Below are 15,953 nucleotides of genomic sequence, written 5' to 3'. Positions count from 1 at the left end.
GCATCTCCCTGGTGGCTCATTGCCAAACCCTGGGGGAAAATGGCCTACTGACTGCCACATCCCTGAGCTGGTTACATGCTGGGCTGGTAACTGCCAAACCACCAGCCGCTGGGGAGAAAGATAGGCTTTCTACTCCCCTATAGAAGCCCACTGGGGCAGTTCAGCCCTACCCTATAGATCTGCCATGAGTCAGAACTGACGGTGATGGCAATGCAGCTTTTCTCCCTCAGCCCAAAGGGGAATTTAGGGTTTCTGGGTGGGTGTATGCTGTCTGCTGCCCCCAATACTCCCTGAAGTGTCCTCGCCTTCCTCTCTGCTGTGGTGGACCAAGGGGTGACTGGCGCTTCCCTCACCGCCCCTTGTGAAGGCCCAGCAGGCCCAAGGGGACGGGTGAATAAGGGAGAACAAAGTCCTACTAAAATAGTCACTTTTATTTCTTAGCAAAACTATTTCCTCCGTGAGGGGTATTTACAACAGAGAAGGAAAGGGGGTAAGTTCACAGCGATCTGAGAGGGGAAAGGGGTCGTGGGACACCAAGGGGGAGACAGACACACGTCTTCACAACTCACTGGAAAGGTTTTTTTCCTGTTTAGGTGGGTGCTGGGGGAGGGGGAGGGGAAGGCGTTGGGACAGGGGATTCGCACAAACCGCCCGCCCGCCCACACTGGCCCCCAGGTCACCCCAGGGTGCGTGTCGGAATTCGGGCTTCGGATCCAGGAAGAGGTTTGACAGATCTTGGCACAGCCCGCGGGCGAGAGAGGTCGGGGGCGGGCGGGGGCGGGGCCGGGGCGCATGCAAACACCGAGGGGGGACACGGAGGGGGAAGTGCCCAGGCGGAGCCGGGAGGGTCACGGGCGCCGGAGCAGCACGTGCTCGATGTAATTCCCCAGCTCCTCCTGCTCCTGCAGCCGCCGCTCCTCCGCCTCGGCCGCCTCCTGAGCGCGCCGGGCCTGGGCCTCGGCGCCGAGAGGGTGGCGCGGAGCCAGCAGGGAGTGATGGTAGTGGCGGCGGCGGGAGGCGGCCGGTGGCTGCAGTGTCCGCGGCCGGATGTAGTTGGGGAAAGGGTGATAGGGGCCCGGGGAATACAGCTCGTCCTCCCGATCCCAGGGCGGGAGCACCTCGTTCCAGTCGGGCAGCTCGTCGTGAGCTGGCGCGGGAACCGGGGGTGGGGGCTGCGGGGAGCGGACGTGGGTGGGGGCAGGCGCGGCCCGGGGGGGCGGCACTGGCTCGGGAGGGGCGTTCTTCTTCCGCTTCCGCTTCTCCTCCACCTCCTCGATGATGCTGACCACGTCGTCGGCTGGCAGGTGCAGTTTGGTGGACAGCTCAATGAGGCTATCGATGGTCTGCGGGTCCATCTCTTCGTCATCGTCGTCGTCCTCCTCCTCCCCGCCTTCCTCGGCCCCCTCGGCCTCCTTCCGCCGGTGGCCGGGCGTCTCCTCCTGGGAGCGTTTGTCCTCGGCTCCGGCTTCGGCGTCCTCCTCCTCCTCGGCGAACAGGAGCGCGTTCTGCCGCGCCCTCTCTGCCTCCTCCGCCTCCGCCTCCGCCTCCGCCGCCTCCTCATCCTCCACCTCCTCCCTCTCCTCCCCGCCGCGCCTCTCCTGTTCAGCCTCCTCCTCCCTCGGGCTCGCGGGCTCCACCTTCTCCGGCAGCCCCCGACCCCCCAGGCCGCGCGGCCGAGCCCCTCCCTGCAGCAGATACTGGAGCAGCAGGTCCGAGGCCAGGTCTGCCAGTCGCTCCTCCTGTGCCGCGGCTTGCCGGGTGGCCTCCGCCTGCCGCCGCCCAGCCTCTACCTGCGCTAGCCCCTGCTGTAGGAGGCGTTCCCCCGCCTCGGAGCCGCCCAAGAGGGAGCTCTCTGGCCGGCGCGCTTGGGGGAAGGAGGCTCCCAGGCCTTGGTACGCCTTGGACAGGGGCGCCAGTGCCTCTCCCAGGTGTGCTTTGGGGGAAGACACCCCTTCCCCGAACCGGTGAGCTTCGGGCAGGGACCCACTCTCGGACATTCGCGCCTGGAATTGCTGGGAGCCCGGGGGTGGCAGGGGCGCGCGCTCGGGGACGCGCGCCTGGAACTCTCCCCAGGAAGCGCGCCACACGCGCTCGGGCCCGGGGCTCTCCAGGTTGACCCGGGTCAGCGTGTGCGTGCGGGTCTCTGTCTCGGCGGCCGCCGTCTCTCGCTGCCGCTTAGCGTTGCTGGGACTGAAATCTCGCAGTTCCTGGAGTAAGGAGGCTAGGGTCTCCAGCTCCTCGAAAGGGTAGCCCACCTCGGGACCACTCTCCTCCTGAGTCTGGGGGTGAGGCGGCACCGGAGGCTCTTGGGTCTCCGGCACCGGGAGGCTGTGGGTCTGACTGCGCACGGTTTCGGTCAGCAGATCCTCTGACCCCTCTTCCTCGGGTCCCTGCTGGGAGCCGCCAGATACTGGGGGCGAGGCCGGCCGGTCGAGTGCCTGCAGCAGCACCGCGGCCAGCGCCCGGGGATCCACACCCTGGAAGAGCTCGCCTTCGTCCTGTGCCTCGGAATTCCGAGCAGCTCGGACCTCAGGGGGGCTGCCCTCCTTGGACCCGGACACCGCGTCTCCAGCTACCGCCACTTTATGGTCAGAGCTGAAAGGAGGTGCCTGCGCCTCAGAGCGTCCCGGGGGTGCTGCTCCCAACCCCCTGATCAATAGAAGGCAGCAGAAGAGGGCGGAAGCCAGCAGCTGCAGGATTTCCATGACCAAGGGGGCTGCTGGAGGCTGTGAAGAGAGAAAGGGTCCAAGAAAGAAGGGATTTCAGGAGGAATTCCCCGTTTTCTAACGCTATACCTATCCTTCTCCACCCCACCCGCCCCCCACCTTTAACCAGGAAATCCAGGGCTTCCCTACTCCCCCAACCAACCTTACCCTGAAGAGAAGCTTGGCGCTGCTGCAGATCTCTGGAGTGGTGTAAATGGGGAAGGAACACCCACCCCGCGTCCCTCGTCCTCCCAATTTTTCCTCGCCCCCTCCCCTGAGCCATCACACTGTCCTCGCCCACGTACTTAGCAGCACGGATAAGGAGGGGGGGAGTAGGGAATCTCTGCTCCCGCCTCCCAGGACTCCCCGATGTTGCGTGGGCGATTTCATCCGGAGGAGAGCGGCAACTCCCCATTTACCAGCAGCCCTTACCAGGGTCTCCCCCGCCGCGTTTTCAATACCCCCAATGGGGAGGAGAGCGAACCCTCCCTCACCTCATGCCCGTGGCTACCGAGGGTTTGAGAAAGAGACAGCAGAGTATTTACCAGGTGGTGCCACGACGCGGGAGTGGGAGAGGAGGCTCGGGGCAGGGTAGAGGCAGGGGAAGATCGGAACGCGTCCGCCTCGGCTCCAAAAGGTGGGTGGATGGGGCGCGAGCGACGAGAGAAGCCTGACGTCCAGTGGGCTGGGCTCAGCTGTGTCCGCGCGGCTCGGAGCTCCGACTTCAGCACGCTGGACAGCGCCCGCGCCGCCGCCTTATAAAGAGGAGCGCGCGGAGTCACGTGGGCGCGCCCCGCCCCGCTGACGTCAATATTCATTCATGGGGTAGCGGGCGGGCGCCCAGCGATTGGAGGGTGCGCGCCTCTCCAGCCCGCGCCTGCGTGTTGGGAGACCTATGCTGGAGGGGTGTGCGCTAGCCAGACGCCGGGAAATGAATGAATGAATGAGTGAATGAATGAAATGGGGAGACGGGCGGGGCAGGGGTCTATGAATGAATGAAGGAGGGACGAGGAGAAAAGGATGAATGAATGAATGGAAGAATGAATGGAAGGGTGGATGCCGAGGCACTGGAAGGCGGGAAGGGTGGGCAACGGAGCCACTCGCCGCCGCCGCCGCCACTTGGAGCCCGCCCCACTGACCAGGCTAGGACAGACCTCCCCAGCATCTGACTGGGCCCCAGTTGGCGATCCTCACTGGGAAGAGGGGCCGATAAGGGCTAGAAAGCCGTGAAAGAGACCCGACTGCCTACTCCCAGAGTCGCGGTCCTTGGGGAACCCGCCCAAGGACGGTGTGAACCCGCTGGGGGGATGGACCTGCCGCTTAAGGGCGCTGTCCTCGGGTCTGCGGTGCGGGGTGGGGACCTTGGGTCGGGGCAGTGGGGTGGATCTTGCGAAAGGGTCTGAGTCTAGGAAAAGGGCTAGGCTAAGGACGTGTGCCGGTGGGTCGTGTCTGCTCACGGCAGGTGCGTGTCTGAAGAAACGTGTGTCTGCCCTTCTGTCCGGTGGACTGCAGCGTAGGTCGGCGCCCCCCCCCCGCGGAGCGCCCCTCAGCCCCCCTCTCCCCACCCTCCTCCTGCTTCTTTTCCTCCCACCGCTTCTTCCCCCCTCGAAGGACGTTTGGAGGGCGAGCACACATCAGGTGGGGAGGGGGTTGCGCAGGTGGGGGAGGTGACTCAACTCCGACTCTCCCCCAGACCTGAAAGAGGAGGGAAGGGTGCCTACAACGTCAGAGACCTTCCTACTCGCCCCCACAGACCTTTCGTCCGTATCTCCGGCCAGAGGGGTTGGGGCCGGGGGCTTGGACAGATAGAGGTTCCGGGGGTGGGAGTGGGGGCTGGGGGGCGATGACGTACAGACTGCGCAAAGAGAATCCATCAGCGAGCCGGGTCCGGTGAAGGGAGACCGACCGTGGGCGGGGGCGGGAGGGCGGAAATGGGGAGGGGGCAGAGGAGGGGAGAGGTAAGCGAGGAGAGCTGCCACTGCAGGAATGAGGGGAGGGAAGGAAGCTGGAGGGGCTGCGGTGCCGGCCGAGAGAGGTGCAGGGGCGTGGGCAGGGGAGGGAAGGAAAGGAAGGGGAGGCAGTGACTATGACACACACCAGTCACACAAGAATTGCGGACATAGGGGTGCTTGTGGCACACATTGGGCACGTGAACCCTGAGATTTCCGAAATGGATCCAGGCTGTCTGTTAGGGGCTCAGGGGTGCTTTGGAGTGTGTGTCTCACCCCCTCCTCATTTTTCCTATTCTCTGTCTCTCTCTCTCTCTCTCTTTCTCTCTCTCTCTCTCTCTCTCCCTCCCTCCCTCCCTCTAAAGCCAGTCGTGGCTTCTCGCTTCCATCAGTGGCTTGACTTTCCCAGAAGAAAACCCATCAGCTCTGCGGGGAAAGAGGAAGGAGAAGGGGGGGTCAATAGGGGGGGTGAGAAGAAAAGAAAGAAATCTGAGACTGGTGGAAGGAACAAACGAAAGGAGAAAAAAATCATCTGAAAGCCAAGAGGATTATGGAGATGTCAAAGAGAAGGGAGAGGGGGAGCGGGAGACCCTGCCTGAGTGCCTCGCCCACCCCATGACTCTGCAGCCCCCCTCCCTTTCTCTCTGCCAGCCCTCCTCTTTCTCCTACTCCCCATCTCTTCTTCTTCCCAGACTCAGAGCTCCAGAGCCGGTGGAATGGGGAGGGGGTCACGTTACCTTCCTGAGGAGGATGAATCACCGGGAGATGGCTCAGACATCTGGAGGGGGGGGGGAGGGGAAGCCTTCGGAGGGAGAAGGAAGCGGGAAGGGTGGGAGGGAGGGAGGGAGTCAGGAGGGCAGACTGAGAGGCTGATGAGGCTAAGAGACCGAGACTAAGCGAGAGATGCCAAGAGGCAGGCACGCAGAGAAATGTACCCGCCGGTGCGTTGTGTGCCCGCGTGTGCCCCCTAAGTGTGCTTATACACGTTGTGTGCATGGACATTTGTGTGTAGACAGCACAGAGCTAGGGGGATGGATGGGAAGTGGGGGCGTCATCAGATAAAGATCAAATAGGGGTGATAGAGTCTTTTCAAACCACATACAGGATCACTTATTCTAACCTGTGGCTGGTGTGTGCCTGTGTGCAGGAGGCTGGGTCGCAGTGAGCCTGTGCATGTCTTCTGGTCTCTCGGGCTCCCCAAATCCCTGTGTGCTTAGGAGGTCAGCGTGCCCTCTGTCCTCCGCATCTACTGGGGTGCATGAGAAGGGCACCTGGTTTCCTTGGTCCTTCATGTGGCCATGTATAGATGCCTGTGTCCCTCTATGCCTGCCACTTCCACGTGCCTGTGACATTCCCTGACCGCTGCCCACTTGCCCCCCCTACATCTTTGAACAATAGAACCTCAGTATCCAAGCACCTCCCCTTGGGACCCCCACGTTTGAGGTCACTCCTTCCATGTTTCTAGAGAGTTCCTCTGTTCAGTCCTCTATTCTCCCTCAACTCCCCACCCGACCCCTCCTTCCCCAGGGGTCCCAGGGGGCTGTTCCAGTCACAGACACCCCAAGAGGAATGAAGAAAAAGAGGCATCCCAAGGCAACGAAGAGGAAGAGGGGAGCTGAGTAGATGCCCTAGGTCTGGTGACTGTCACCACATGCCTGCCAGGTGTCTGAATTTCTGGGTCTGCTTCTGTCTCTCTCCATCCCTTCCTCCCTGGACCAGCTCATCCACCTACCCTCATCTCCCTGGGGCACACTGTGTCTTCCATGCCCTGCTGCCACTCAGGGCTGTGGGAAAAATGCTGGTCTAGGAGCAGGTTCTTTGACTTTTCTAGAGAAATCTGGAACCAGCAGAGCTGAGACGGGACTGGCTGGGGTTGACTGAGTTGTTTTAAATCCATCACTTTCTATCTTAATTTCTGAATGTTCTATACTCAGCAGGTGAGGTGGGGGGGGAGTTCCGGGGTTCAGCAAAGTAATGATCTAAACTGATCTAGACAAACCTGGGGGAGGGAGGCAGAGCCCTGAGTGTTTTCTTTGAGAAGGGTTGGGGGAGAGGTGGGGGTTTGGGGCCCCTTCAGCAGCTCGCCACCCCCCTTTCCTTCTCTTCCCCGCTAGTGACTCACCTCTGCAGCCTTGTATTGCGTCAGCTGGAGGGGAGCAGGCAGAGAGGGGGACACTTTATGAGAGGAGTTGGGGGGGTCTCTGCTTTTAGCTGAAAAAAGGTGTTGAGCTCCCCTCCCCAAATAATCCCATGAGAATGAATTCTTGCCCTATTCCCTTGTCCACCCAATTGCGTAGGATAAGGAGTCTTGGGCAGGAAATTGCCCAAGTAGAGGGCTGAGGAGAAGCTAGTGGGTCCTAGAAACCAGATGAGCAGCAGAAGGGGGGGGGGCGCCCACCTTGGTTTTCAGTCCTAGGGTTCCATTCCCTCAGACCCCTACCCACTTCTGAGTGGGGGAAGGGAGACCCAGGGAGTGGGGGAGGGGAGAGCAATGCCGCATAGATGAGTCACCAAGAAAGGAAGGGAGAGAAAGAGATGGGGAGAGATACAGAGACAGCCACTGGAGAGATGGAGGAAGGAAAAAGGCCCCATATCACCACGATGGGGGATGGGGTGGGGGTCTACCAATTAACCTGATTGGTGGGTGGAAGCAGCCCCTCCAACATTAACCTGCCAAACTCATAGGGTACACTAGCGTGCAGTTCCACCAAGATTCAGAGACACACCCACTTACACAATGTCACACCTCGCCTGGCAGTGTCACCTATGTTCAGGATGTGACTAGGGGACTGGAGATTCACCTGGACAACCCTCCTTACTTTTCCGGGGAGGCGATCAGAGTGTTCCAGGAATGCGACTTTGAAAATCCAAGACGTCGGTCGCACTGTGCACACGCGACAATGCCCAGAAGTCGCCTTCCTCCACTATCCACGCGTACATAGTAACATATGAAGCATCGCCCTCATACAAAGCAAAATGAAAACCACTTGGAGCTCCTGCTCCTGGGTACCACCTGGCCCCTCGTTCCGATGATCCCCCACCCAGGCACCCTCGGCCTCATACACACAGGGACAGAAACGCACACACACAAAGACGCACATGGACACACTCACACAGATGGAAACCACCTCGCGCTGCCTCGCCCGCGGGAGCACGCGTCCTGGCGCCCCCGCGCGTTACTTTTCGGGAGCGCAGTCTCTGCAGCTTCGGAGCTCAGCTCCCGGGGGTAGGAGGTGGGGGCGGAGCCCACGTTCCCTCTTCTCTGTCCCCTTCCCCACCGCACGGCGCCCTTCCTGGAATCGTGAATGACAGGTGGAGAGCTAGGAGCTAGGCGACTGGATCCAGAGGCTCGTCCTGGTTGCCAAGTGAAACTTGCGAGTGGCGAAGAAACCCCAGATTGGGGCAGCAGCAGCTCCCCAGTTCAGGCAAAGCGAACCCAGAGGCTTGGCTGGGAGGCACGGTTCTGAGCAGCCGCTTCTCTCAGCCCGCTTGGCTAGAGTGGGTACGGGGGCTCATAGGACCAGCAGCCCTCCTCCGTCCCCTCACCCCCACCCCCAGGAACTCATTAGCCCCATGGCCACGGGGCTTAGAGATCTTCTCGAATACAGGCTGTTGGGGACGGAGGGTGGGGTGGGGTGTGATGTAGCTCAACCTTCCCCATTAAGTGAAACAGACACAGAGGGCGGGCAAAGGATTCATTTTATTGTAATACAGCCGTGGCCAGAGTGGCAGCGTGGCCGGGCACAGGAAGCAGGAAGGGGCAACACAGCCACCAACCGCGGGGCTGGGAAAGTGGTGGAGCAGTCCTTTCTCCTACCCTCTACCTTCCTAGCGCCCTCTTCCGACCACTCCCCGAACTCCATCCCCAGTTAGCCCCGGGCTAGCTGTCAAAAGAACCCCTACCCAAGTCCAGAGCCCCACTGAGAGCGTGGGAGACCTGGGTTCTGTTTCTTTAGAGCGCGGCACCCCCACTCCCCTACCCAGTTACTAGAGTGACTGGGATGGCGCCGCTTTGATCTTTCAGAGCCTCCGCGCGGAAATCCAGTACCAGAGAGAGCGCTATGCAAATACAGGCAGCCGTTACTAAGAACATTTATACAGAACACTCTCCGAAGTCTAAGAAGAGCGTCCAGAGTGAGAGCGAACCGGGTTGTGGGGGACTCTGGTCGCGTTCTAAGGCAGTCTGGTTGGAACCAGGCGACACCCCCTACCCCAGGCTGAGGGACCGGCCCTCCATTGCACCAAACTCTCCAGCCAGAACCCCCTGGTGGTTTGGGGGGCACGGGGGTGCTGTGAAGTAGTAATCTCATGCAAAATTGGCGGGGCAGGCTTTCTAGAACGTGCGTCGCCAGAATATAACCAGGGGCCGAATGGCGGGGCACCATAAATATATTCTAGTCTCAGGACCTCTCCGTATTGCACTGGGCGAGGGATGAGGCGGGCAGGGGGGCAGGAAAGCGGCCCCTAGAGACGCTGCTGGTGAGAGCGGCTGAGAGGCTTGGGATGCGACAGGGGACCAGGAGCCTTGGAGGCTGCGGGGCTCCTCCGGAATGCCTGGAGAAAGGGCGGGAAGAAGAAAGCTCACTGCGGCTGAGCTCTTGGTCGGATGCCCGTCACTGCACACTTCTCCCCGCTTCCAGGACCAGGAAGTGGGGGGAGGAGGGACGGGTTGGGAGAAGCCAGGTAGGGTAGCATTCACTCCCAGGCTAGGGCGACAGGCAGGGAGAGGCGGCGGCTCAGACGCCTAGGTGGAGGAGGAAAGGGGAGGGTCTAGACGCCAGCAGCGCAAGGAACACCGTCCTAGCCAGCAGTTGAGGTTAGGCTGGGGGCACTAGAGGCAAGCTGGGGGACAGAGGGGTCTAAGGAAGGGGTGGGACCAGGGGCAAGGCCTCGGAAGGGGCTGGTGCGGAAGCACTGCTCCAGCAGGCAGAGGGAGGGCGGAGCCTGGAAGTGGCAGGGGGCGGGGCTGAGCTGGAAACCTGCCGAAGTGGAAGGCCCTAAAGTGCATCTCTTCGGCAGCCCTCTCCCCAAGGAGGGGGACTTCAGAGGTCCGCCTCCAGCAGGCTTTGTTCCGTATAACCCTTGACCAGCTCTAGCCCCAGGCCGGTCTGGCAGAAGTCGGCCAGTGGTGACCACAGCTGGGGCGCCAGAAAGAGCTGACACATGACATTGAGGCCAGCCAGACGCGGGGCCTGGCGTTGCAGGTGCCAGAGCAGCTGGCTCTGCACCTGCTCGCCATCATTGCCGAAGACGTCGATGTTGAGGCAGCACCACGTGCCATCGCCACCGTGTGGTATGGGAAAGGGGCGCGTGCACAACGTGAGCACGCGGGGGCGCGCGCAGCTGTCCACCCGCCACTCCAGGCTCTTGGCGGCCAGCAGGCGCAGGTTGCTCTCGCTCGGCCGATAGGGCTGCCAGTCCTGGATGATAGTACCTCCCGGGAGCACGTCGCGCTGCACCGAGGGCGACAGTAGGAGGCGCGCCACGTCGCCGCTGGCCTCGGACACGGCTTCGGTGGGCAGGGGTGAGAAGGTGCCGGAGGCCCGCAGCGCCGCCAGCCGCGCACCCAGCCCCGCCAGCAGCGCTGATGCGTTGAATCGAACCAAAAGGATGCCCTGCGGAGAACACGGGGAACAGGAAGGTCGTATGCCCGCCCCTTGCCCTCTTCATGCCCACACCAGATCCCTCGGGAAGGACCAGGGACAAGGGGTCCGAGCGTTCGGGTCCCCAAGGAGGGGTGAGACCAATGTCAAAGCTGCAAGCTAGAGAGCTGGTGGGGGAACAGGCGGGGTAGGGAGGCCGGCAAAGAAGGGTGTAGGACGCATCCAGAGTGGTGGGTGGGACCAAAAAGCCAGATGGGGCGGGGGTGCGGGGTAAAAGCAGGACCACTTAAATTCCGACTCCTGCGTTCTCCAATCTTTTCCAGTCGCGAGGTTTGCAGGGGTTCGAGATCTGTTTGGCTCCCGTAGAGCAGAAGGGTCCAGCTAGGAAGTCCTTGGTTGGCTAGAGGACCCGAGGGGGAAGCTCCTGCACCCAGGGGAAAGGCCAGGCCACCAGAGCGCTCCCGGACCTTCTCACCTGCTTCGTGATTAGACGGTATTTCTTCAGCTCTCGGGGGCTCAGCTGGTCGTCCCGGGTAAGTCGTGTCACCTTGATCCCCGGGTACTGTCGCTTGGCTAGCTGCGAGCAGAAACGCTGCAGCAGCCCAGCCACGCCCTTGCCGCGCTCCCAGGGCGCCACGCGCAGCCCCTCCACCAGCGCCGTCTCCCCGGCGTCGATCACGTGCACCGACTGGAGCGCGATCTGCGGACCGAGGCTGTTAGGGTGCCCCCTTCCCGACACTGCCCTGCCAGGGTCGTTGACTCGAAGGACTGGCCTCTTCCCACACGCTGAGACTCCGTCATCACCATCCCGGGCGCCAGACCGGAGCGGGAGGCCTGCCTGGGAAGCGCTCTTCAGCACTCGCATCTCGGGGTCTGGAGCCGGCCCACCGTCTTTGCTACTAGCGGCTAGGTGGAAGATCCACCTCAGCAGTCGCTCAAGCTCAGGATGCGTACCACGTCCCGGCCGGCTCGCCACGCCCATCGCCTTGGCTCCGCCCTCGAGAACTCATCCGGAAACTGACCCCGCACTTTGCCCCGCCCCCAGCTAATCCCAGACGGGGTCCTGCTTTCTCCATTCAAAACTTCTTTAGACAAGATCCGCCTACTCTGGGCACCCTGGCTCCACTGTCGCTGTTCCCACCCAGCTCAATACATGGTCTATACCCCTTTGGTGCCCCAGCCCCCAGAAACTCTTTAAACCTGGAAGGTCTCACTCCAGGAGGCTTGGAGATTTCCATGCCCTCTCAGCCCACCCTCAGTGTTCTAGCCCCAGGAGCTACACTTAGTACTCTTCCTATGTCTTTAGCAACCAAACAAGGGCTGCAGGAGAGGCTCCCCCTTCTACCTAAGATGCACGCAACACTCCCCCCCCCCCCCAGCAGCTCTCACCACGCCTCCATTACGCTTTGCCAGCACCACCTTGCGGTTGGGGTCTCGGAGCCAGCTGTGGTAGCGGCTGGGAAGGTAGTCAAGGCCACCGTAGATGCCCCCTGAGATGGCCAGCACCTCCTCAAACTCCCGTTCAGTGGCCATCACGAAGTCCAGCGTCTCAGGCTCTGCCTCGGCTCCCAGGGGCTGGGCCTCAGGCCCCAACTCTGGTGCAGGCTTGGGCCTGACTCCCAGGACCTTGACCTTGGCCCCTGCATCCTGTGGCCCTGACTTGGAGCTCAGCTTGGTATCTGGCACCGCCTCCTTTTCTGGATTAGGGGCTTCTGGAGAGGCTAGACCACAGAGAGCTTCGAGCTTCATTACCCTGCAGAAAAAGGAGAGTCCAACAAAGAGATCAGCTTCCCTTTCCACAAACATCAGCCCCTTTAGTAATCACAGCGTTGCCCTCTCCAGCCATACTGTAAATGCAAGGCCCCCTTGGGGTTCTTCCCCAAGCTAAGACCAGTCACTTCCCAGGGGCACACAGGTGAGACATCTCTGGAGTGAGTCAAATATGGAGGCACACCCAGGTGGTGTGGTGGCTAAGCATTGGGCTGCTAGCCTCAAGGCTGGCAGTTTGAAACCACCAGCCACTTCTCACCATAAAGACATGGCTTTCTACTCCTGAAGCATTATAGTCTCAGAAACCCACAGGGGCAGTTCTACGTTGTCCTCTAGGTCACAAGTACTCACTGGCAGTGTGTATTAGTTTCCTCACTCAAAGACCTCACTCCAATGACTCAAGAGCTGAAGAGCTGCAACATGCCACTCCCTGCTCCCAGGGAAGAACAAAGGGCTCAACCCCCCCCCCCCCCGCCCACCTCATCACCTTGGCCAGTTATCCCAGAGCCAAAGAAGGGGCAGGTCAAGACCAGCTGTCCTTCACATTGCTGTGCCAGTAGCCCCTCCACCCCCACCCCCACATAAACATGAGCCAGAGAAAATCGGCACATGGGAGATGCCCTAGAAAATGGCAGGTCCTTCCTCCCAAGCCAACAAAAGCCACCACCCCCACTTCAAGCCATCACATTCCTCCCCCTTTTTCTATTCCAACCAACCACACTGGCCCCCTCTCATAACCTACATTAAGTCCCAGTAACCAGCCTCCCAGGAGGCAGATACAGCATCTCCTTTATGGGAGCGCTTATTGATTGGGCTTGTATTTTACAAGAGCGCTACCTAGTTTGGTGGGAGGAGTCCCCAGCGGTGGTTTGGGAATGGGTTTCTGTTCCCTGCCCTACTCACAGCTTAAGTGAGCAGGGATACTACTATATAGGCGCAACTTCTAAATAAAGAGTCCATCTCCATTTTTTCCAACCGGATTCCCCTCGGGCTAAGTGTGCAGAAGCATCATGCAGCCAGAATCCTGGAGCCGAAATTTCAGCTAGGATCATTCAGACCATATGATTTCACAGAGAGGACATTGAGGTCAAGGAAGTTAGGAACCTTGGTGGTAGGTAGCACAGATTGGGCCGAGCCAGGCTAAAAGTTAAGTTTCCCCGGCTCTCAGGGCCAGTCAGGGACATACATCTTTTTGCTATATCTGGAGTCCCAAGTCCAGGTGGAAGAGGGAGGACAAGCCCTACTGCATCCTTGATAGGGATCTAGACCTAGTGGCTTAGTGGTTATGTGTTCCAAAATCATTGCCCTCACTGTGGGACAAAGAGAAGGTTTATCTACTCTTGTAAAGAGTTACTGTCTCAGAAACCCACAGGGGTCCTATCAAGTTGTTGGGGGTTGGAGTTGACTGAATGATGCTGAGTTTGGTTTGGGGTTTTGATAGGAATCAAAGGAACCCTGGTGATGTAATGGTTCATGCCATGGGCTGCTAAAGGCAAGGTCACCAGCTGCTCTTTTGGAGAACGATGAGACAATTCTACCCTGTCCGACAGGGTCTGCTATGAGTAGGAATTGACTCAATAGCAGTGGGGTTGAATAGGTTGCTAGGGGGTTTTGTTTGTTTTCGCTTTTTTGAAAGTTATCAAAGGTCTTTGGTACTATGCTAAGTTGAGGAGACCTCCACTTTCCTCCCCCTATTCTCAGGAACCTTTAGGCCATCACACAATTGTATAAGTCTAGCTCCAAAATGTCAGACTACTAATTGCCATGTTCTGGGCAGAGAAAAGGGAGAGCTTCTACAGGTAACTTCACCTGCTGTCCCAGAAAAATACATGCTGGTATAGTTCAGTGATGATGTCAGGCACTTCCTACCAAGTGTGTGGGGGTGGCAGGTAGGGAGTGGGGTGGACAGATGCCTGACATCTGGAAGGCAGTCTCTCCTGGCCTCCAATTCTCCCTCCCTTGCTTATAGGGAGATTAGCTCCAAAGTCTGCTTGCATTTCTCAGGAGGGTTTTTTTTTTTTGGAAGCGGACAAGAAGTTCTCACAGGGCCACAGTAAAGAAGGAATTGCTTGTCAAAGTATCCTTCCCCTGCCCCAAACCCTTTTTTCAGATGGGGGTGGGGGTGGAGGTGGGGGAGACAAGCAAATATTTTTTATCCCCTGGGGGGAGGTGGGTGCCAAGCTGATGCTCCCAAGACCTTTTTCCACAGTCTGACACGTCTTCCTCCACCCGCCCACAGTGCCCTCCGACCCTCTCCAGGGAAACTGCAGTCCCATAGGTGTCTGGGCAAAGTCAGAGGCTGCCCCATCCTCCAGGGCACTGTGGGAAATGTAGTTCTGGTATCGTCTGGACACAACTCCAGGAAGAGGGGTTGCACTTCCCGCCTCCCGCCGCTCCCCATTCCCACATCCTGAAGCCCATCTTTTCATTCTGACAGGGAAACCTCATCGCTCTAGCGGGAGTGAACGGAGTAAAGGCAGCATAGGACATGCTGGCCGACCCTCCTCCCCTCCCCGCCATCCGCGCTCGCACCAAACCTCACACACCGAAATAGATGCCCTTGAGCCCGCCAGCGTCTCGGAGTTCCCGGGGCGAAGGGAGCCGAGGCGCGGAGGGGCGGAGATCAGAAGGCCGCCTCACAAAGCGCGCAAAGATGAGAGCGATGCGGACGGACGCGAAGGGAGCCGCCAGCAGACAAAGGCAGACGGAGCTGCGGGCCAGAGGGGGTGCGGAGCGGGAGGGGGCGCCGACACCGAGTCAGACATCCACACCTCGTGACTCCCGGGCCAGGCAGTTGCCAGAAAAATCCTTGCGCGCACCCCGCTCCCTAGGGGGGGGCCATAAATAGAATGCAGCGTGACACACACCCCCTTGTCTCCAATGTGCGGCGTGGGGGAGGGGCCGTGAAAGCTTTCAAAGAGGCGGCAAGAGGCCACCTGGAAAAGAGAGACGGGGAGGCCACATGAATTGGGGTGGGCTGGCAGGCCTTGGGGACAGTGACCAGGACCAGAGATGAACCTCAGGGGAATTCCAGCGGGTCACGGCTGTGGCAGAGCGGCGTCTGTCCCCCGAGTTAGGAGCTTCTCTCTGCCCCTTCCCGGGAGGAGGGTGATGATGGAGTAGGTGGGAGGGGGATCCCGCAAGAAGCTGTCCACTTGGCAGGGAATCCCGGGGACAGGTGGGAGCGCCAATGGCGGCGAGGTTGGGGGTAGGAACGACGAGAAAGCGCTTCAGGACACCTGAGGCCAACTCTCCGCCGCTGTATCTAGGCCACCGGACTGGGAGCGACCTGGCCGCGGAGGGCTCAGCCCTTTCTTTCCCGGGAGGCAGTGGCTGCCCACAATCGGCGACGCAAGGGCTCGCCTGTCCCCAGTCCCCCAGCCGGCGGCCCCTACCTCCCCGAGCGGCGCCAAGGCCCAGATGCTGCGGGTTGGCGGTTCCGGCCGCGGGCAGGGGAGCCCCGGGGCCGGGTTGGACCGGGCTGCACTGTCCGGGCCGGGCTCCACGTCCCAGCGGCTGGCGGGGCTGAGCAGTGACTCGGGCTCCAGGCACCAGCGGTGTGTGCGGCTCCCGCGGCTAGGCTCTGGCTGGGCCAGGCGGCAGCTCCAGGGGCGGAGACCCCAGCGCCGCGGAGGAAACCCGGGACGGATCCAGAGTGGACTGGGGTCCGGCTCGCGGGTTGGGCCACCCGGGCCGCAGGGGCAGCGGGGTGGCCTTCCAGTCCAGAGTCTGCGCGACTCTACCCCTGTGGCAGCTGGGTCTCAGTGAATGGGGTGGCTGCTGACCTACTTATGGTCCCATCGCCTTGGCACCGCCGTTCCTCGCCCTACAGTCACCGGGGTCGGAGGATCCCCTCCTCTATGACAGCACAACTTCTCTAGGCGCGGTGGGGTAGGGAGCGTGGGAGGCGGCGCCCCTGGGTGACC

At 60.6% G+C, this 15,953-nt stretch overlaps 2 protein-coding genes across 3 annotated transcripts; both read right to left on the bottom strand.

Moving 5' to 3' along the window:
• Positions 1-434: 434 nt before the first annotated feature.
• On the bottom strand, positions 435-3,423 carry VGF (VGF nerve growth factor inducible). Its single transcript, XM_075528519.1, has 2 exons — positions 3,251-3,423; positions 435-2,726 (listed from the first exon to the last, which is right to left on the bottom strand). The coding sequence occupies exon 2, from the start codon at positions 2,703-2,705 to the stop codon at positions 849-851; it is 1,857 nt and encodes a 618-aa protein (XP_075384634.1). The 5' UTR covers positions 2,706-2,726; positions 3,251-3,423; the 3' UTR covers positions 435-848.
• A 4,923-nt stretch (positions 3,424-8,346) lies between these two features.
• On the bottom strand, positions 8,347-15,559 carry NAT16 (N-acetyltransferase 16 (putative)). Of its 2 annotated transcripts, none has more exons than XM_075564923.1 (4): positions 15,423-15,559; positions 11,647-12,010; positions 10,733-10,957; positions 8,347-10,269 (listed from the first exon to the last, which is right to left on the bottom strand). In XM_075564923.1, exons 2-4 carry the CDS (start codon positions 12,004-12,006, stop codon positions 9,697-9,699), a joined length of 1,158 nt encoding a protein of 385 aa, XP_075421038.1. In that variant the 5' UTR covers positions 12,007-12,010; positions 15,423-15,559; the 3' UTR covers positions 8,347-9,696. The 2 variants fall into 2 exon arrangements, with proteins under 2 accessions (XP_075421038.1, XP_075421037.1); XM_075564922.1 differs by lacking the exon at positions 15,423-15,559 and adding an exon at positions 14,574-14,783.
• Between the last annotated feature and the right edge of the window lie 394 nt (positions 15,560-15,953).

The sequence above is a fragment of the Tenrec ecaudatus genome, chromosome 12 (genome assembly GCF_050624435.1).
Source record: "Tenrec ecaudatus isolate mTenEca1 chromosome 12, mTenEca1.hap1, whole genome shotgun sequence".
Taxonomy (NCBI): domain Eukaryota; kingdom Metazoa; phylum Chordata; class Mammalia; order Afrosoricida; family Tenrecidae; genus Tenrec; species Tenrec ecaudatus.
Note: the sequence above shows the minus strand (reverse complement) of the source record. Positions and strands in the feature narration are given on the sequence as shown.

Excerpts from the sequence above, each read along its gene's own strand:
- VGF (XM_075528519.1), bottom strand. The coding sequence starts at position 2,705 with ATGGAAATCCTGCAGCTGCTGGCTTCCGCCCTCTTCTGCTGCCTTCTA.
- NAT16 (XM_075564923.1), bottom strand. The coding sequence starts at position 12,006 with ATGAAGCTCGAAGCTCTCTGTGGTCTAGCCTCTCCAGAAGCCCCTAAT. Across the intron at positions 10,958-11,646 it reads CAAAGCGTAATGGAGGCGTG|ATCGCGCTCCAGTCGGTGCA; the intron begins GTGAGAGCTGCT and ends CTCGGTCCGCAG. Across the intron at positions 10,270-10,732 it reads ACCGTCTAATCACGAAGCAG|GGCATCCTTTTGGTTCGATT; the intron begins GTGAGAAGGTCC and ends TGTTCTCCGCAG.